This window comes from Girardinichthys multiradiatus, chromosome 5 (assembly GCF_021462225.1).
Source record: "Girardinichthys multiradiatus isolate DD_20200921_A chromosome 5, DD_fGirMul_XY1, whole genome shotgun sequence".
Taxonomy (NCBI): domain Eukaryota; kingdom Metazoa; phylum Chordata; class Actinopteri; order Cyprinodontiformes; family Goodeidae; genus Girardinichthys; species Girardinichthys multiradiatus.
The window spans coordinates 20,729,603-20,751,130 of record NC_061798.1 but is presented as its reverse complement, the minus strand read 5'-3'; the positions used below and the strand labels follow the sequence as shown (position 1 = coordinate 20,751,130).

Sequence of the window (21,528 nt, the reverse complement as noted above, 5' to 3'; positions counted from 1 at the left end):
TTCATTTTTCAGCACGACCTGGCACCTGCTCACAGTGCCAAAACCACTGGTAAATGGTTTACTGACCATGGTATCACTGTGCTCAATTGGCCTGCCAACTTTCCTGACCTGAACCCCATAGAGAATCTGTGGGATATTGTGAAGAGAACGTTGAGAGACTCAAGACCCAACACTCTGGATGAGCTAAAGGCCGCTATCGAAGCATCCTGGGCCTCCATAAGACCTCAGCAGTGCCACAGGCTGATTGCCTCCATGCCACGCCGCATTGAAGCAGTCATTTCTGCCAAAGGATTCCCGACCAAGTATTGAGTGCATAACTGTACATGATTATTTGAAGGTTGACGTTTTTTGTAAAAAACACTTTTCTTTTATTGGTCGGATGAAATATGCTAATTTTGTGAGATAGGAATTTTGGGTTTTCATGAGCTGTATGCCACAATCATCCATATTAAGACAATAAAAGACCTGAAATATTTCAGTTAGTGTGCAATGAATCTAAAATATATGAATGTTAAATTTTCATCATGACATTATGGAAAATAATGAACTTTATCACAATATGCTAATATTTTGAGAAGGACCTGTATACTGTAGAGCATCTCTTGTTGAATTTGACTAATTTACTCATGTGACAAGAACTGAATGACTTTTTGTGGTTTTTGATTTTTATAATCTAATGATTAAAAAAGGTCATACTTTTGTTTTTTTTTTTTTTTTTTTTTTACCCAGACTGTGAATGATCAAAACAAGGGTTCTTGGAACACTGTGGTTTATATCAGTCATTGACTGTGGCACGCAGGGTACTTGCAAAGAGTATGCTTATCTCTTGCACAGTACAGGTAAGGGAAGTGGGTTAGATGAAAGAGAATAGCTCCGATTTCCTGTTTTTAATACTGAGCCAACATGGGGCTCACTTGTACATGTAACAAAATTCAGCACCAATGCCTCAAGGAAAGTCACACGTGACTGGAGGTGTAAGCCTATTGTGCCTGTAAGAAGCTGCTAGGATCAGATTTAACAAAATCTTAAACTGAGCTTTGTGTTAGATGTGAATGATTTGCACTACATTGAACTTTTGCTTTTTTTTTTTTTACACTGTGGTTAAAACTGCCTCAAGTGAAAGCAGAAAACCTAAACCACAAAGGCACAGGTGTGCAGCAGCCTTTGCAGGTCTGTTTTAAAAAGTAATTCATGCATGGTTCCAGCTGTTGTCCAGTACACAAACAACTAAATAATGTAGTAAAACAGGGGAAAACTAACTTCACGTGCAAGTTCAGTAGCTCATCGTGTTAACACCTTTTTGAGCAGCCACGTGAAACATTCTAAATACAGTCTTGAAGTCAAAATATGAACAAGTTGGTGAGTTCAGCCAGCTAAAAACATCTCAACACTCTGTGGCTTTGCATCTTAGCGTCATTTAAACATAGCAGCTTGTTTTTTTTTGCGTGTGATTCATACCAAGATTCGAGCACCTGCTGTTTTTTTCAGGTAAAACCTTGTATGAAAGCAAGAACTACACAATGAATCATAGCAAAAGAAATCTTGGAAACCAATGCAAAATTTGTTTTTTGAGATTCTTACACAGTGTCTGGGGCAAGATTTTATTTAGCTCAAAAAACCATAAAAAGATGATATGAATTAAAAAGATCAATTTCTGCATCTTCTTTGAGACATAATGTGTCTATTGATATAAAAGAAGACAACATATTTTTGTTAAACTAAAATTCAAACTGTGTTTCTTAATAGCTTTTTTAAACAGAAAAAACTCATGCTTTGTTCCCTTTTAAATTGGAGTTTGTGGTTGGCAAGTTCTCACATGATTTTTGAGGGTACTGAAAAAGTTTCTTGTGAGTGGGGACGCAAGTTTTTTTTTCTTAAACAAGGGAAACCACCATCAAACCCAGACACTCAGTGTGTCACACATCGAGCAGCTTTCAGTCAACATGACTACTGCCGGCGGTGAGTACCTTTTCAGTTAAAAAGAATGGTTGCATGTGCTGTGGTGATGGATGATTGGGCTTGATGCACTTTATATGACCTCAGATCTAATAGATCACATTTTTTGGTGATTATCCTGTTATCTTTAATGCAGTTATCGTTTTGCTAGTTGCTATTCTAATGCATCATAGAGTTAAAACCACACATTAGTAGCAAGAAACTCAGAGCACCTTGTACATATAGGTATGGCTGTAGATTCCAACATGTTTAAGTTCATAGATTGTTGATAAAATAAAGCAGAACCCACCTTATTTATTCTCATTTGTCATTTACTAACAATGGAGCATTGTTGTTTTTGTAAAGCACCGCTATTTACAGCAGATTCTGTATAAATAAGCATTTAAGACCAGATATTTTCCTCCTGTTTGTGATTAATCTAATTTTCAAAATGAGATAAATTTCCTGTGGAATTTCCACAAGAACATGGCTGCATGGTGGCGCAGTTGGTAGTACTGTTGCCTTGCAGCAAGAAGGTCCTGGGTTCAATTCCCAGCTGGGAGTCTTTCAGCATGGAGTTTCATGTTCTCCCCGTGCATGTATGGGTTCTCACTGGGTACTCTGGCTTCCTTCCAAAGACATGTCTGTTAGGTTAATTGGTCACTTTAAATTGCCCTTAGGTGTATGAATGAGTGTGTGCATGGTTGTTTGTGTGTTGCCCTGTGATGGACTGGCAACCTGTCCAGGGTGTACCCTGCCTCTTGCCCATAGACTGCTGGAGATAGGCACCAGTTCCCCTGTGACCCACTATGGAATAAGCAGTAGATAATGACTGACTGACTGATTTCCACAAGAACAATGAATGACTTGTGACAACACACTTTCTGTATAAAGTAACTGACTCTTTTGTTTGACAATAACTGTGCCACCATTAATCTGACATATGAATTATGCACCTACAGTCATTTCGCCTGTAATAAGTAGGACAACTAACCACAGAGGCAAAAGTCACAACTTCAGGGACAAATTGGAAATATAGAGGAGCACTACCCTTGGAAATGCCATTAGATAGTATTTACATTAGGCTCTGTTCTCTGACAGAAAGCCTAGAAGACAAAGTGACATTGTTGAGTGTAACGATCTGTCACATATGTGTTTTTTTTAGATCACCAAAGCCTTCTACCAACTGTGATTACAAAGATCATTAAAATAACGGTAAGGCAAGTTGTAAATATGAATAAAAGTAAATTAGATCTAAGTAAATTACATCTAAGTAAATTAGAATATCATTGTTTAGCTGATTTTTTTTCTGTAGTTCAAATGTAAAACTGATATATCATATACAGTATATTAAAATGTTTATATCTGTTAATTTAGATGATTATGGCCTACAGCAAATGAAAACCCAAAAATCAACTTCTAAGAAGATTTGAATTTTACATAGGACTGTCTGTTTTTTTACTACAGAAATGTGCTGCTGAACCTACCGACAAGCTTGTCCATGTACTGTAAATTATATACACTCAACACTTTGTCAGGACTCTTTTTGCATGAATTACTATGTTAACGCTGCGTAACATGGAGGTGATCGGTCTGTGGCCCTGCGAAGCTGTAAAATAAGTCCAGGTAACTCTACCAGCAATCTTTGTGTCACCTGTATTGTTGTGTCTGGTGCCCCTCATATTTCTTTTGACAATATAACATAGTTTTGCAGTAATATGCTCATCAAAGCAGATATTGGTACTTTTGTGAACAGATGTGGACATGTGTCAGGTTTGTACTGTAAGATGAAGACAGCATCCCCATAAAGCTTGTCAGGGGAGGGAAGCATAAAGTACTCTAAAATGTCCTGTTGGATGGCTGTGCTGGATTTAGACTTGCTAAAACACAGTGGACCAACACCAGCAGATGCCATGACGCCCCAGATCCTCACTGACAGTGGAAACTTAACAATGGACTTTAGGCAACCTAAATGCTGTGCCTCTCCGCTCTTCCTCCAGACTCTGGGAGCTTGGTTTCCAATAAAGAAAAAAAAAAAAACTTTCATCTTGAAAAGAGGACTTTGGACAACTGACCAAATAGTCCAGTCCTTTTTCTCTTGAGATCAGGTAAGTCTTGTGATGTGGTCCCCGGTTCAGGAGTGGCTTAACCCAAGGAATGTGACAGCTGTAGTCCACGTCCTGAATACATTTGTGTGTGGTGGGACTTGAAGCTCTAAATCCAGCTATAGTCCATGCCATGTGATTCTCCCCCAAACTCTTTAATGGTCCTTGCTTTACAATCCTCTTAAGGCTACACGTATCCCTATTGCTTGTACACATTTTTCCGCCATATCTTTTCCTTCCACTCAGCTTTCCATTATTATGCTTGGATACAGATATGTCAGCTTCTACAGGAATAACATTGTTTGTCTTACCCTTCTTGTTGGGGATATCAATGACTATCTGCAGGGCAACTATCAATACTGAAGTCTTCCTCATAATAATATAGGCAAGAACATAACAGTGATGTACCATTTTTATTGGTCTTTTGTCATATTTAAATTTCCTGAGTGACTGAATTTGGGGTTTTCATTAACTGTAATCCATGATCATCTTTGACAGAAATTAATCATTGAAATATATCACAATGTTTGATGTTTAACGTTTTGAAATCCATGACTGAAATAAATGAGCTTTTTTGTGAAATTGGAATTTACCAGAAAGTATTCGTACCCCTTCACTTTTTCCACAGTTTGTTGCATTAAAGACCGAGTCTAAAACCAACTTGAGTATAGTTCTACACAAAATAGCCCATAATTACAAAGTGGAAACATGTTTTTAAACATTTTTGAAAACATGTTTTTAAATAGTAAACATTAAATATAATACAAATATAAGTGTTTACACCCCTTGGTATGACACTAAGAACTGAGCTTAAGTGCATTTGATTTCCACTGATTATCCTTGCAATGCTTTTCAACTTGGTTGGAGTCCATCTGTGGCCTGTTCAGTATATTGGACATAATTTGGAAAGCCACACACTTGTTTATCTAAGGTATTGCAGCTGATGGTGCATATCATACCAGAAACCAAGCAATGAAGTCAGAAGAATTGTCTGTTGACCTAGCAACACTGAACCCCCCTCTGAAGCACAGAGGTCTCCAATATTTGGAAATTTAAAAAAAGGCTGTAACCAGCAAAACCCTCCTAAGATCTGGTTACCCATACAACCTAAGTAACTGCAGAAGGTTGGCACTGATCAGAAAGTTAACCATAAAACCAATTACTACAAAGGTGGAGCTCCGGGTTTCCCTTGAGGAGATGGGAGAAGCATCCAAAAACTCAACCACTGCTTGCCTTTCTGGTAGAATGTCCAGACAAACATGGCACCCAGATCGCATTTTGTCAAAACGCACCATAGAAATTGTCAGACAAGGAAAAACATAATTCTTTGGTCCTATGAAACCAAAACTGAACTTTTGGGCCTGAACTCCAAGCATAGTGTCTGGAGAAAAACTGTGTAGCATGGTGGTGCTATCATTATGCTGTGGGAATGTTTTTCTGTGTCAGGAAATGGGTGACAAGCCCACATAGAGCACACAGGCAAGGCAACAAAGGAGCAGCTTCAGGAGAAGTCTGTGGATGTCCTTGAGCAGCCCGGGTGGAACCCAAACTTCAGTCTAATTTCTTGAAAGACCTAAAACTGTCTTTCTACCGACGCTGCCCATCCAACCTGACTGAAGTTAAGAAAAACTGCAGAGAGCAATTACAGAAAATATCCCAAATCAGGTGTGACAAGCTTGTAGTGATAAGCCCAAGACGATTTCGGGCTGTGATTGCTGCAAAAGTTGCTTTAAGAAAATATTGAGCATTGGGTGTAAATACTTATGAGACTAGATTAACAAGAGTTTGGCAATAATATTTGCATATCTTCTGAAAGCTGTTTTAGCCTTATTACAGGCTACTGTGTGCAGATCTCTAGGAATAAAAATACTCAAATATTTCAGAATAAGTCTGTAATGTGTGAAGGGCTGTGAATATTTTCAGGTGGCACTGTATTGAAATGCGCCTGTAGAGGGTGCATCCAAACAGAAGGATTCAGCAGCACAAACCACTAGCTTTCGTTTTGCAAGTGCCATTTCCTCTATGGAAGTAGCTTTTAAAATGTGCACCTTACCAGTAAGATTGACTGAATAAGCTAATCATGTCACTCCTTGTTATTTGGTTGCAGTTGTCTGAGAATCTAGAAAATTCCACAGTCTTGGATGATGTCGATTACTCATCTCCCTCACAGGATTACTCTGATTTTCCTGTGGTTTGCGAGAAAGAGTCAAACCGGCAGTTTCGGCGCCTGTTTATGCCTTTCTTCTACACCATTATCTGCTTGCTGGGGGTGGCTGGAAACCTGCTAGTCATTGCCACCGTCTTCTACTTCAAGCGCCTCAAGAACATGACGGATGTGTACCTGCTCAACTTGTCCTTTGCTGACTTGCTCTTTGCTCTCTCGCTCCCCTTCTGGGTGGCCAACTCTATGGCGGAGTGGATGCTGGGGCTGTTTGTGTGCAAAGCCATGCACACCGTCTACAAGGTCAGCTTCTACAGCAGCATGTTCCTCCTCTCGCTCATCAGCATCGACCGCTACTTTGCCATCGCCAAGGCCATCTCCACCCACGGCCTTCGCTCAAAGGCTGTCTTTTTGAGCAAGTTGTCCTCCACTGCTGCTTGGGTGCTAGCGCTGATCTGCTCCCTGCCAGAAATGTTGTACACCAACATCAGCAACAACACCTGCTCTCCATTCTCCACCAACAACAACCAGCTACGAGTTGGCTTCCAGGCCAGCCAGATCGTGTTGGGTTTCTTTGTTCCACTCCTGGTCATGAGCTTCTGTTACACATGCATCATCCAGACGCTCTGCCAGGCTCGTAGCTTTGAGCGGAACAAGGCCATCAAGGTGATTCTTACCGTTGTAGTTGTCTTCATGGTCTCCCAGGTGCCTTACAACATTTTCCTCTTCTGGACCACGGTCATCATAGGAACCGGAGGAACAGCAAACTGCAAATACGACAACAGTCTCCTGTTGGCCACTGACATCACACAGTATGTGGCCTTTCTGAGGTGCTGCCTAAACCCCTTTGTCTACGCCTTCATCGGCGTTAAGTTCCGTCATGACGTACTGAAGCTGCTGAAGGACTTTGGCTGCATGAGCCAGGAGAGGTTCTACAGATACACCTGCGGTCGGAGAAGGAGCTCAGCAGGCTTTGACACTGAGACCACCACCTCCTTTGCTCCTAAAGGTGTCAACTTCTCATTCAAAGAACTTGCAATGGAATAATACAAACTGTTTTCTTTTCAAAGCATATCAGCTTACTGTGTACATAGCAAAAGTTATATAATTGCAAGTTGTGTGAGTTATGGCACCTTTTGGCTTTGTCAGAGTTGTTGAAAAAAAACATAATAAACCATCTTTTTTTTGCTGTTTATCTGCTGATTTTCAGTGCATGCAGTTTAAATGTCAAATAAAAGCGGAATTCACATTACTTCTGTTACCGGCTATAATAAATGAAAGACTTAGGCTGATGTCATTGGGGAAACTGAAAAACCCCTTACACAAATTTGTAACTTGTCGTCTTACATCGGTTAATTTCAGAATAACGTGAAAATAGCTGATGTAACACCCCTTTAAAAAGCAGGTAAAAACCCAATTTTCCTAATTACAGGCCTGTTTTTGATATTCCTAGATTTTGTAAATAAAATCTATTAACAGCAAGATTAGATGATTCCATTGGGAAACACAAACTGCTTTCTGCTATTCAAAAGTGTTTCAGAAAAGAAAGATCAACATCTCCAGCATTATTGAAATAGGTTGAAAAATCCCAATTGCTATAGACAATAAAAGATATTCAGCAGGAATATTTATAGATGTAAAGAAAGCACTTGATACCATTGATGATAAGATTATTCACAAAACTGGAACATTATGGCATCACAGGGGTTGGACTGAACTGGGTAATGAGTTCATTAAAAAAAACAATGAAATTTGTTTGAATAGGCGAATACAAATTCACTTACATCATAGGTGGTTCTAGACCGGGGCCAACAGACGCCAGTGGCCCTTTAGAACTGGCCCTGGCCACTGTACTGAAGACATAATACTAAATCAGTTTCTTGTGATGACATATGCTGGCACAGAAACCATAACTGATTTTACCCTTGGACAATTAACAATGAATTAAAAATTAAGGTGTTGCACTTTTAATTTCAGTCCCATTGAGATAGGTTCACATTTTCATCTGCTAGATCTGGAGGCTGGAACCTGCAGCTCCAGAGCCTCAAGTGGCTCTTTGGCTCTGTGGCTCACTTAATATACTAAAAGGTGAAATATTGCCCTGTTTTTCTGTTTTATTCTTCTGTGCCCCAATGAAAAAATACTGGCGCCACCCTGCCACCCTGGTAAATTTGGTCTAGAAATGCCATTGACTCACAAGGACACAAATTAAGGAGTTCCTCTGGGGTGTGTGTCTAAAACTGTTCATATTATTCATAAATGACATGTAGTGACTCAAAGATACTGAAATTTAGAGACAATAACATAGGAAACTGGTTAATTAAAACGGCTTTTTCGCTCTTCGGGATCGTTTGGATTTTTTTGGATCTTGATCCCTGGTTTGGGTTTGGGGGCATGTGTCTATCGATATATCCGTGTCCTGGTAGGGGGTGGCGCTGTGGGGAGATTCATGAGGGGTGGGGGGCTCATTGGGTTGATATCCGAATTCATAGGGGTTTGGGACTGTTTCATCCTGGGACGGCTCTGGTTGTCAGGCACGTTTGGACCAGGTAGACCTCTCTTTTATACGTGGCCCCCTCTCCGGATGGGGTTCATAGGTGTCTGGGCTGGAGTCGCTCGGGTTTGGGAGGTGCTGGAACTAGTCTGGGCTGGTGCTGGGGCGGTCTGCCTGTCTCCACCCCGGAAGTAAGTGGACCACCTCCCGGGTCACTTTAGAGTTTTTTGTAAATCTTTCTGTGACCTGGGCTTAAAAAACATATCAATTCAAGCCTAACAACTATAGACAAAATGACAAAAAGACAAATATGATTACATCATTTTAGAGCAATTTCAATATGGTTTAATGTATGAGGTGCCCTTTAATGCACCAAAGGGTTATTACCATGGCCATGAAACATTGATTTGAAGAACAGTGGCCTGATAGCAAGTCAGAACTGGTGTTTAAAACATATTTTGACAGTGGACAGCCTCTAAAACTTGTTTTTGAAGCCTATTTATAACTAACATAGAAAAAACACCCTATAATGAAATATTGGTCATACTCAACATACTCATATAGCTACACCAAACATGCAGTAAAATCTCTCCCAAAACATCTACTGCCAATAATAGATCCATGCATGCTGCTTGCACATCAAACTGTATTTTTTGGGTCATGGTTAACCTGAAAAACATTTCAGAGCCGAACAATCAGAAAGAGCTCTCAGCATTGAAGCTTGCACACTTTCTGGAAACAGCCTTATTGTAGCAGATGTGGTATCCATTGCCACTGAGCATCACTTTGTAATCACAGAGGTCTGGGCTGCGAATGGTGGGACAACCTGCTGAGACTGTAAATGGGACATTTAAAGTGAAAATGTTTCTCAAAAGTGCAGGCAAACAACTAAGCAGGCAGAAGTACCCAGTGTCAGTTGCAAACTAGACATGAGCAATAACATTAAACACTGAACAATCTGCAAAACGGATCTCAGCTCAATCAGAGGCTCCCGTCACAGAACCTCTCATCAGAACTAACCAGTTGTCTGGAATGATAAAGGGATGTAGAGTTTTGTATTTAGGACTCAACAAAGATTTCAAAGTCCGCTAGAGAGTCAGCTGGCCAATTTCCACCTTTTACTGAAACTACCCCTCCAAAAATGTATCTTCTATGATTCATTTGTTAGAATCAAAATCAGAATCAGAATTAGCTTTATTGCCCTGTTTGTGCAGGCAAAGAAATTTGACTCTGGTACACTTTGCTCTCAGTGAAGATTTTAGTTTTTTGTATATAAATCAGTGGATAATAAAAAATATCTTTTTTAAATGTACATATATACACAAGTGACTTTATAACAGAATACAAAGTGAGATCCACCAAGTATGCATGGTGTTGTTCTGGACCTCTGAATGTCAAGTGTTCATCAGAGAAACAGCCTGGGGGAAGAAACTGTCTCTGTGGGGGCTGGTTTTAGCAGGCAGTGCTCTGTAGCGCCAACCTGAAGGTAAAAGCCTAAGCAGTTTGTGTGTAGGGTGTGTGGGGTCTGCAGAGATGTTAGCTGCCCTTTTCCTGACCTTAAACCTGTATAAGTCCTGGATAGAGGGAAGGTCTGCCCCGATGATTCGCTCTGCAGTCCTGATTATTCGTTGCAGTCTGGATATGTCCTATTTTATTGATGAGCCAAACCACACTGAGATTGACGAAGAAAGAACAGACTAAACTATGGCAGTGTAGAAGATGACCAGCAGCTCCTGTGGAAGGTTGTACTTCTTGAGTTGACTCAGGAAGTACAGTCTCTGCTGGGCCTTCTTCCGAACAGTGTCTATGTGTGAAGACCATCTCAGGTTTTGAGAAATGGTGGTTCTTAGGAACCGGAAATGGTCCACAGCAGACACAGTGTTGTTGAGGATGGTGAGGGGTGTGTGTGGAGGTGGTGTTCTCCGAAAGTCCACCATCATCTCCAAAGTCTTGAGTGGGTTGAGTTCCAGGTGGGTTGAATTCCATTAGCGTACCAGCCAATACACCTCCTGTACTGGGATGATTGTGGAGCATTTGAAGCTGGAGGGAGCCTCACAGAGTTCAAATGATTTGTTGAAGATCTTGTGAAGATGGGTGCCAGTTGGTCGACACAGGCTCTCAAGTATGATGAGGAGACATTATCAGGTCCTGAGGTCTTGCTTGTTTTCAGGCGCTAAAAGAGCCAATTTACATCTTCCTATGAGATGCAGGTAGGGAGCTCTGAAGGTAGGAGGGTGGTTGGTGTATGGCAAGAATTTGTGTCTGAATGGGATGTGGAGGAGTTGGGTTGAGGTGTGAATTGTTGCTATGCTTGCAGTAGAAGCCATTCAATTGATTTGCCAGGCGAGGATTCTGCTCAGAGTGGGGGGAAAGGTCACCTGTAGGCAGTCAGGTTTTTTAAACCATTTTAAACAGCAGAAGGGTCTCCATGTGAGAAGCTTTTCTTTAGCTTCTCACTGTAGCTTCACTGCTTCGATCTCCTTGGTCATTTTGTTCCTGGCCTGCTTATACAGGGCCCGGTCCCCACTGCTGTGAGCCTCTTTCTTATCCCTGCACAGCTGCCCCAGATGAGGAGTGAACCAAGGTTTAGTGTTATTGGTGAAGGTCTTGGTCTGCACACACTTGTCCTTACAGAAAACTGATGTATGATGTCACCATTTCAGTAAGTTGGTTTAAATCAGTGGCTGAAGTTTCAAAAACAATCCAATCTGTGCAGTCAAAGCAGGCCTGTAACATCTGCTTTCATCAGTCCACTTCTTAATAGCAAAAGCTAATTAGCAAACAAAGCTGTAAAATAGCAGTTCTCTGCATGAGAAGTACATTGACCGTGGTGAACATGTCATATGACTTCATCAGCCAGTTTGTTCCTGTGATGGAAATTCTTGCAGTAAGCATTTCACAGTGTATGACCTTTTTTGTCTTACTCCTCAGAACATCGGTGTTAGAGGAAGAAGCTGTCAGAAGTTTGATGGTTCAGACCTATCTTTAGGACAATGTCAGGAAGGGCAGTTAGGTCTGTTCCTAGATAACCTTGTCACTGTTGAACTGAAGAAGGGTTGGAGTCATGAACATGGACTCTTTGCAGTTGAGATAACATTGTCTTGTTCTGGTATAAATACTGTGTGAAAATAGCGTTCGGGGCTCTGTTCAACTGACTTGCTCGGTGACAGAGTCATTCAAATGCTGAATGCCTTTGAATAAAACGTATTAAGACAAAGTCCGGATTTTGTCTCTTCTTGTGAGTCAACTTCTCTCCACTTTGATAAGAAAATTCCACAACAATTTTGGCGTCACGAACAGGATCTAACGTGCCAGAGGAGACCGCAGGACAGGACACGGAGGCCTGGCCAGCCTGAGAGTTGTTCTCAGTCCACTTCCATTTTACGGAGGGGAGTTCTGGTGCCCGCCTGCGGCTTCTGGACGATTAGATCCGAACTATTTGTCTTCAAATATATCTGGGTGAGAAGTTGCTCTGTAGGATATAATGTATATTATTATTTTTATTACACATTAACCATCATCTCCTAACTAATTAATTAGGTTCCAGAGTTGCGAGAGGGAGGACATCAGCTGAGGGCCCGGTCACCCTGCAAAAGGAATGGCAGGGAGGTTCTCATTGGTAACAATGGGATAAAGCAAAACACAGGGTTTTGCGGGTGGTTTTTAGCAATTTTCTACACCTCATAAAGGAGAAAAGCCAGTGGGCAGACGTGCCGCTGAACAGGTAAAAAAAAAAAATGGTTCCGGAACCTTGAGGCATCAGGGGTGTCTCCTTCTTCATACTCTGATTTATAAAATAATGAAAGGAAAAAGTGGGGATGATTGTGTTAAATGTGCTTTAATTTGGAAGATAAGTTTGGTTTTTCACAGCGTGGAAGTTTGAGTGTAAATAAGTTAAATAGTTTAAATAGTTTCAAGTAAAACAGTTGATGGAAAGATAAAAAAACATAAGGAAAAGATTAAAAAGCACAGAGTGCATCAATTAAGGGGTTAAAGAGTTCAAACTTTCCTGAAGGAAGTTTCGTTTGTCTTAAATATTGCGATCAGTCGGAAAAAAAGGTAAAAGTGAAAAGGGACATTAGAGAGTCGAAAAGAAAATTGTTTTAGAAAGGAGTATAGTGCATGTTGTGGAAGGAAGTGACAGGCAGGGGGACAACTGACTGACTGACTGATAATATTTCTTTGTGCAAAATCTGAACCTATACTAAACTTTTCTTCTGCCTCTCTCACACACAAATACACACATATATGGGATTTGAGTTCAACATCTGCGTTTTTGAGTCTGGATTTTAGAAACCTGCCCTTCTCCATGGCTACTCCGCCAGAGACGCTTCTCCAGCACGGCCTGAAAGAGAGAGATCTGCCTTCCTGCATGTTGAAAATTGCAGTGTGACTTTCTACAAGAAAAAAAAAACAAAGCTCAGAAGAAGTCTGGACCCACTGAGATGGACAACGATCCATGCTGTTTGCAAGAGCCAGAAGAGTGATACACTGGATTTATATTGAAAGCATCTTATGCGGGCAGAAGAGAAACCGGAGCAAAGTTTCTTCTTTCTCCCTCCTGGAGAAGTTAAAGTGGACAAATAATGATTGAATGTCTCACCAACAGACCGGGGAAGGGCCTGGTTGTTTTTTTGGACTGATAGAGGACTGTGTGCCATGACAGTCTGACTCTGGAGCAATTTAGAAACTGATGTGGGTAACGTACAAACACACACACATTTGCATAAATCTTTTCCTATTTTCTGCAATGAAGAAAGCTTATTAACCGCTGCTCATGTGACACGCTTGCTTGACGTGGACAGATATAGCGGGTCAAAATATTATTTTAGGGTTAGAAAAGTATCTTTAAAAGGGTGATAACTTAACTCATTTGATACTTTCCAGTTAATTCTTTTAGAGAAACAAGTTCTCTTTTGTCGTGGAATATTCAGGGTCAATTATTCTAGTTATTAAAAGTTATGAAAATGCAGAGGAAGTTACAACATCTCCAAAACTCAGCAGTAACTAAGTGTTTCTATGTTATTCTCAGGACAGATCTCATGAAGGAGCATTTTTAAAACCCAGCGCATGCGTAAAACCTGATGGGTTTCTCCTTCAGGTATTATTTTCTGTTGTCAGATTTTGTATCCCATAAATCTAATGGGTAGAGACCTCATTAAAACAGGCTTAGTTCTACTGCAGATGGTCTTCATACAGTCTCTGACACAGTACTTACAGTGGGGTGCAGTTTTTGTCCGCAAGTGCTAACTGACGCTTATGGAAGGTACAAATTCATTGATTTTCACAGCAGCTGCTGGGAAGAGGTTATATTAGGTTTTTTTCTTCCCTCTTCTGATTCATGCAGCGTGTTGATTTACACTGTACCTTATATCAGGTCCTGACAAAAAAACTATGAAAGGCTTGGTTCTGCAGTTTCCTTTTTTCTCCCTTTGGAGAAGGAAACAGAAACCTGATCAGTTCTGTGTTGCATAGAAATATTAAAACACTAGTTGTTTTCTAAGATATCACCAGCTAAAACTTTTAAAACTTTTGAGAGTAATTGGTTCTGTTAAACACATTTCCCTTGGTAAAACAAACCTTTAAAATGAGTATGAAAAATGGGGTTATTTAGAAAGAATCTGATTGGACTGGTACCACACACAAAAATTAAACTAATCTCATGTTTCCTAAAAGACTCTGCATAAAAAGGCCTTCAGAACCGTGGAGTTATTTTCCACCACAGTACCAAGTTTTTTAAGCATGCTTTTTCTTTATTTTAAAACAGATCTGGTTTTTGTTTTGTTTTTGGCTTTTTAGCATAATGTTTGTCTGAAGCTTCTTATGAACTGGGTTAGGAGCAAATATGATCTGAGGTAAATTAGGAGCTGTGAACTAGTGATTTTAAATCTGATTGTTGTCCAAGCAGAAATAACATATTTAGCCAATCCTTCAATCTCTGCAGAAAGTTAACACCATTGTTCAATGCAGTAGTACTGAACTTGTGGTTCCTGGACTCCTGAAGCCCGTAAGCCATAGATTTTGGGTCCATAAAATTATAATATTTAACTGGATCATCCACGGCTGAAAGGTGTGAGGACAGCGGACCACCACAAGACAAAGAACTGTAAGCTGATCACTGGCGAGTGATTGAAGAGGTGGTTGAAGAACACTGTTCTTACAAGGGCACAATAATCCCTTGGGCAGTGCAACGTTATTTCAGAATCTACTTAAGGCCATCGCATTGCCTGAAAGTTAGAAATCATAAGTTGGACTATGGAAGCCTAACGTCCAGCAGGTTAGAGTTCCTGTTTCTAAATATATTTCTAGAGGAGCTTCCTATGACCGCCCACCTGTACCAGACTGGTAACAGGGCAGCTTGAAGCGCAGAAGCCACTCAGGAGAGGCAGCAGGATTTTTGTTTTTTTAAGTTGTTTATAATTTGTTTTCTTTGAGAAAAAACTGTTTGCTTTCTGTACCAGAAGAAAGGACATTCCACTTCAAGGTCACGATGCAGCTATACGGAAGATGGTCTGTTCTGATGCTAATGATTGGTATTTCAAGTATTTTTATAACTCTTGTGTTCATTTGGGAAAAGGTGCAGCAAAGACAATGTAAGGCTAATTTGAGGAATTGTGTTAATAATACTCATCAGCTGATTCGAAGAGAGATTCATCACTTTTCTGACTACTATGATCATACTGATAATGTCTGGTGGCAACTAATGCATCAAACCGTGAGGAAGATAAGAAATGATAGTTGCTATGTTTGTTGTTTGATTCCACATGCTATTATTGATCAACTATTTTTGGTACCAGTTCCTATTGATACTGCTTATACTCTAGCTACTTTCTTTCCAGATAACCGGTTGGTGGAGGTCATTTTTCCTTGGGTGAGGAATTATGCTGTACGGAAAAGCAGAAATGTTAGTAAATTTTCTAGTGAGACTAATTTAACGTGTGCGTCTACAGGAACTCTTTATAGATTTCGGGGTAATAGAAATCCGATTAAAGATCCAGATATTTGTATTGCTCAGGAGGAAAGCACACCTTATTTCCTTGGAAAGATGGAGGGTTGTAAAACTATTATACCAGTTTCATGTGCCTTGACCCACATTAATACATCTAGACCTTGTCCTGTCAGAACTGATCCTTATACTATTTCAGAATCTTTGGCTCCAGATCCTTTTGTGTTAACTCTTAATCTTACAGCCTTACCGAATGGAAGTCAATTGTAAGGCATGGCAGGTAAATTAACCAGGGTTCTTGTTACTTTTCCTAGTAGAGATGGGTTCTCGTGTCCTAAGAACATGATTTGGATGTGTGGAAACAGATCATATCTGTATCTGCCTGCTAATTGGTCTGGAGTATGTTATCTAGCTCATTTACTACCTACAGTCACGACTTATGATTCAATCAGCCCATTATTAGAGAGGAAGACAATGCTCAAATGGCAAAAGAGAGCTAGGATCCCACATTGGAAAGGATTTTGGGTACAATTTTTCCTAATTATGGTGCTGCTAACGCCACCCAAAGGATTAATGAGTTGTCAGTTGAGTTAGAAAATCTTACTGCTTTATCTGAGGAAGGTTTCACTGTTCTAACTACGGAGCAGCAGGCTATAAGAACTATGAGTTTGCAAACTAGAATGGTTTTGGATGATCTGTTAGCTGAGAGGGGTGATGGTTTTGAAGAATTTTCCTTTCATTGTGATTATCTTGTAATCAGAAGAAGGGAGTGTGATGGAAATTCTTGCAGTAAGCATTTCACAGTGTATGACCTTTTTTGTCTTACTCCTCAGAACATCTGTGTTAGAGGAAGAAGCTGTCAGAAGTTTGATGGTTCAGACCTATCTTTAGGACAATGTCAGGAAGGGCAGTTAGGTCTGTTCCTAGATAACCTTGTCACTGTTGAACTGAAGAAGGGTTGGAGTCATGAACATGGACTCTTTGCAGTTGAGATAACATTGTCTTGTTCTGGTATAAATACTGTGTGAAAATAGCGTTCGGGGCTCTGTTCAACTGACTTGCTCGGTGACAGAGTCATTCAAACGCTGAATGCCTTTGAATAAAACGTATTAAGACAAAGTCCGGATTTTGTCTCTTCTTGTGAGTCAACTTCTCTCCACTTTGATAAGAAAATTCCACAACATTCCAGAAATGTGTTTCTTGATTTTGATTGGATGTTTAGATGCATTCAATTCCTTCATCATTCAAAATACACTGCTCAAAAAAATAAAGGGAACACTCAAATCCTAGATCTGAATGACTGAAATATTATCATTGAATACTTTGTTCTGTACAAAGTTGAATCTGCTGACAACAAAATCACACAAAAATCATCAATGGAAATCAAATTTATTAACCAATGGAGGCCTGGATTTGGAGTCACACACAAAATTAAAGTGGAAAAACACACTACAGGCTGATCCAACTTTGATGTAATGTCCTTAAAACAAGTCAAAATGAGGCTCAGTATTGTGTGTGGCCTCCACGTGCCTGTATGACCTCCCTACAACGCCTGGGCATGCTCCTGATGAGACGGCGGAAGGCCCCTTGAGGGATCTCATCCCAGAATTGGACTAAAGCATCCGCCAACCCCTGGACAGTTTGTGGTGCAACGTGACGTTGGTGGATGGAGCGAGACATGATGTCCCAGATGTGCTCAATCGGATTCAGGTCTGGGGAACGGGCGGGCCGGTCCATAGCTTCAATGTCTTCATCTTGCAGGAACTGCTGACACACTCCAGCCACATGAGGTCTAGCATTGTCCTGCATTAGGAGGAACCCAGGGCCAACCGCACCAGTATATGGTCTCACAAGGGGTCTGAGGATCTCATCTCGGTACCTAATGGCAGTCAGGCTACCTCTGGCGAGCACATGGAGGGCTGTGTGGCCCTCCAAAGAAATACCACCCCACACCATTACTGACCCACTGCCAAACTGGTCATGCTGAAGGATGTTGCAGGCAGCAGATCGCTCTCCACAGTGTCTCCAGACTCTGTCACGTCTGTCACATGTGCTCAGTGTGAACCTGCTTTCATCTGTGAAGAGCACAGGGCGCCAGTGGCGAATTTGCCAATCCTGGTATTCTCTGGCAAATACAAAGCGTCCTGCACGGTGTTGGGCTGTGAGCACAACCCCCATTTGTGGACGTCGGGCCCTCATATCATCCTCATGGAGTCGGTTTCTAACCGTTAGTGCAGACACATGCACATTTGTGGCCTGCTGGAGGTCATTTTGCAGGGCTCTGGCAGTGCTCCTCCTGTTTCTCCTTGCACAAAGGCGGAGGTAGCGGTCCTACTGCTGGGTTGTTGCCCTCCTAAGACCTCCTCCACGTCTCCTGGTGTACTGGCCTGTCTCCTGGTAGCGCCTCCAGGCTCTGGACACTACGCTGACAGACACAGCAAACCTTCTTGCCACAGCTCGCATTGATGTGCCATCCTGGATGAGCTGCACTACCTGAGCCACTTGTGTGGGTTGTAGAGTCCGTCTCATGCTACCACGAGTGTGAAAGCACCACCAACATTCAAAAGTGACCAAAACATCAGCCAGAAAGCATCGGTACTGAGAAGTGGTATGTGGTCCCCACCTGCAGAACCACTCCTTTATTGAGTGTTTCTTGCTAATCACCAAAGATTTCCCCCTGTTGTCTATTCCATTTATACAACAGCATGAGAAATTGATTGTCAATCAGTGTTGCTTCCTAAGTGGACAGTTTGATTTCACAGAAGTTTGATTTACTTGGAATTATATTGTGTTGTTTAAGTGTTCCCTTTATTTTTTTGAGCAGTGTACTTAAAATTAGGTCAGACTTGGGCCGTTCCAGCCATATTGGTTCCCCTGTCCTTATTTGCAAATGTAGTATAATCTATCAATTTTTAGATGATGGATTTAACAGTTAGAATCCCGGCCTGGGAGCTTTCTGCATGGAGTTTGCAAGTTCTCCTGTGTGCATGTGTGGGTTCTTTCCGGGTACCCCAGGCTTCCTGCCACAGTCCAAAAACATGACTGTTGGGTTAATTGGTCGCTCTAAATTTTCCCTAGGTATGCATGGTTATTTGTCCTGTGTGTCTCTGTGTTGCCCTGCATTGTACTGGCAACCTGTCCAGGGTGTACCCCACCAGATTGCTGGAGATAGGCCCCAGCTCCCCCGTGACCCTCTACAGAAGAAGCGGGTATAGAAATGGATGGATGGATTGAACGGTGCTCTGTGAAATTTTTAAAGCTTGGAATATTGTTTAATAGCCTAACCCTGCTTTAAAATTTTTTGGACCTTGGTTTTCACAATGCTGTTTGTTCACTGATTTTCTCCAACAGATTAATTATATGCCATTATGTGTTGGTCTCTCACATAAAATCCAAATAAAATACATTGATGTTTGTGGTTGGAATGTGACAAGATGTGGAAAAGTTCAAATGGGGTGCTTACTTCCCCAACTTTACAGGTCATTGTGAGTCAGCAGTCAGCATTCATCATGATTCTTTATAGACAAGGTGGGCTCATTTCTCCCCGTCATCACCAGCTGTCTCTAAAGTCAGACTGACGTGCACAGGAACTGACAGTTAGGAAATCAGCAACACTAAAATGGAATTAGACAGTTTAAGGCTGTTGGAGTTAAGGCTAATGCCTTAAAGATTCTGAGAACGTTCTTTATTAGCTTTACTGTACTTTCTGCACAACATAACGCAGCATGAAGCTAGTGTGAATATAATTAAATTAAATTAAATGAGAAGCTGGCATTTCTCTGCAGCATTTCACTGTCTGCAGCAGAGTGGTATTCAGATGCTGAATATTATTATGAAAGTACAACTTGTAGCAAAACATCGAGGTTGGATGGGATTAACAAAATTTTCTTTTTGAAATTCAGAAACATTTAATAAGAGGATGCGATGCAGTGGAACCTGCAGTGGAACTTGAATGCAGTCTCAAAGGCCAAGGGTGGACGACTGAAAAGAAGAGGAACTTTTATTTAACTACAACAAATCCAAGCAGGCTGCTGAGCAGGTAACTAAAAACCAGGAATCCAGATCGGATGACGCAGGAACTGAACCTGGCACAGTACAAAACAAGTACACAGAGCATAATCTAACAAAAAGAGCAAAAATGTACTGGTGGGAGTGACTGCAAAATGAATAGGTGTTGTAACTGGCAGGACAGAGAGGAAAACGGAGAGCAAAAAAAAAAAAAAAACTGGAAACTGGCAGAGAAAATAATAAAACATAAAATAGGAATCAGAACATGTGCACGCACATGCATGTGTAGTTTACAAGTAAGATTAGATCAACAAATCCGGATGATTTATTTATTTTTTCACATTTTGCCACGTTACAATCACAAATTAGGAATAGGTTATAAAATAATTTCCAAATCTTTAAACATCTTAGTGGGCAGTACTGTTTAATCAAACATCTGTAAATGGAAAGAGTACAACTGTAAACCTACCACAATAATTATTTATTTATGTAATGATGAGGTTTGTAAAGAACCCAAACACCGATGATGACAGTAACTGGAAATCAGCATTTTTTTAAAGATAAATAAACAAATATAACTTTGAGGGGAATCACAGATAGAACAGGAGCTGCAGCAGCATAACTAGAAAACCATTAAAGAAAAATGAAAACCAGGAGAATGGAGAATGACATTGGAGAGATATTTGGAACAGCTGAGGCAGAGAGCAAACAGGGAAGAATGAAGACAAAATGGGCTGAATTAAGGAGCTATAAACCAAGGTGGAAACACTGATCTAAGAGAATAAATGCACAAAGAACAGAACACTAACTGAATTAACTAAAAAACTTATCAAAAAGAATGAAATAATATGGCAACACCCGTATGACAATACTAAACAAATGAATTTGGCAGAACCATTGGAATGATAAATAACTCAGAAATGATTGAAAACACAATCGCAAATGAAAACTAAAACCCAAACACCAAAGGAGCACAACAATTTATTCAAACTTACAAACTGACAAAAAACCTTTTGGCCCACTTGCAAAATGGTATGTGTGGCAAAAAGCTAACAACACATATGACCCTAAACATTCCATTCCCACAGCAAAACATGGTAGTGGCAACATCATGCTGCGGGATGCTTTTCTTTGGCAGGGACAGAGAGCTTGAACTGTTTTGCAAAGAAGAATGGAAAAAACTTTTCAATACAGATTCTACATGTATGTGGTAGAGGCATACCCCAAAACACTAATAGTTAAAATAGCAGCAAAAAGTGGTTTTACAAACTTTTGACTCAGAGGACTTTTTGGACTTTAATTTAAAATGTACCAATTTATTTTTACTTTACAACAAGACAGTATTGCGTTGTCACATAGACTCCAAATTAAATACTTTGAAGTTTGTGGCTGTAGCGAAAGAAAATGTCACAAAGTTTACATTTTTTAATACTTTAGCCAAACTGGACCTATGTGTCTTATAAAGTGCCTTAAGAGGACATGTCTAAGCTAAGCAGAAATGATCCAATGTTCAGCTTCACACCTTAAAACTGATCTTAAAGTAACAAACAGCTTCCACACCTTAGCTGAATCATTACCTCTTAACTGTTTGAAGAACTGATGCAACATCTGATTCCTTTGGATATGCCCAAGGACACCTTAAGTATTATGAAATAGGAAATCCCCAAGTTTTCAAATAGTCTGCAATTAAACTGCACTGCAGTACTTCCAGCTGCCAGGTTTCCTTAAGCAACTTATTCTAAAGGTATTTAGAAGTTAAGCAAAGTCAAAAAGATTAACGAGGAAATCTTTGATCATAGCTTTTTTACCCTGCTCTTCTAATTATTATTTTTATTCTGTTTTCTTTTCTGTTCTTGTGTGTTTAATTATGTCTTATTTA

General features: G+C 40.5%; 1 protein-coding gene across 2 annotated transcripts; it reads left to right on the top strand.

Moving 5' to 3' along the window:
• Positions 1–1,562: 1,562 nt before the first annotated feature.
• On the top strand, positions 1,563–7,453 carry ccr7 (chemokine (C-C motif) receptor 7). 2 transcript variants are annotated; one of them, XM_047366195.1, is made up of 3 exons: positions 1,563–1,959; positions 3,101–3,150; positions 6,148–7,453. In XM_047366195.1, the coding sequence occupies exons 1-3, from the start codon at positions 1,944–1,946 to the stop codon at positions 7,246–7,248; spliced, it is 1,167 nt and encodes a 388-aa protein (XP_047222151.1). In that variant the 5' UTR covers positions 1,563–1,943; the 3' UTR covers positions 7,249–7,453. The 2 variants fall into 2 exon arrangements, with proteins under 2 accessions (XP_047222151.1, XP_047222152.1); XM_047366196.1 differs by lacking the exon at positions 1,563–1,959 and adding an exon at positions 3,403–3,561.
• Positions 7,454–21,528: the final 14,075 nt, after the last annotated feature.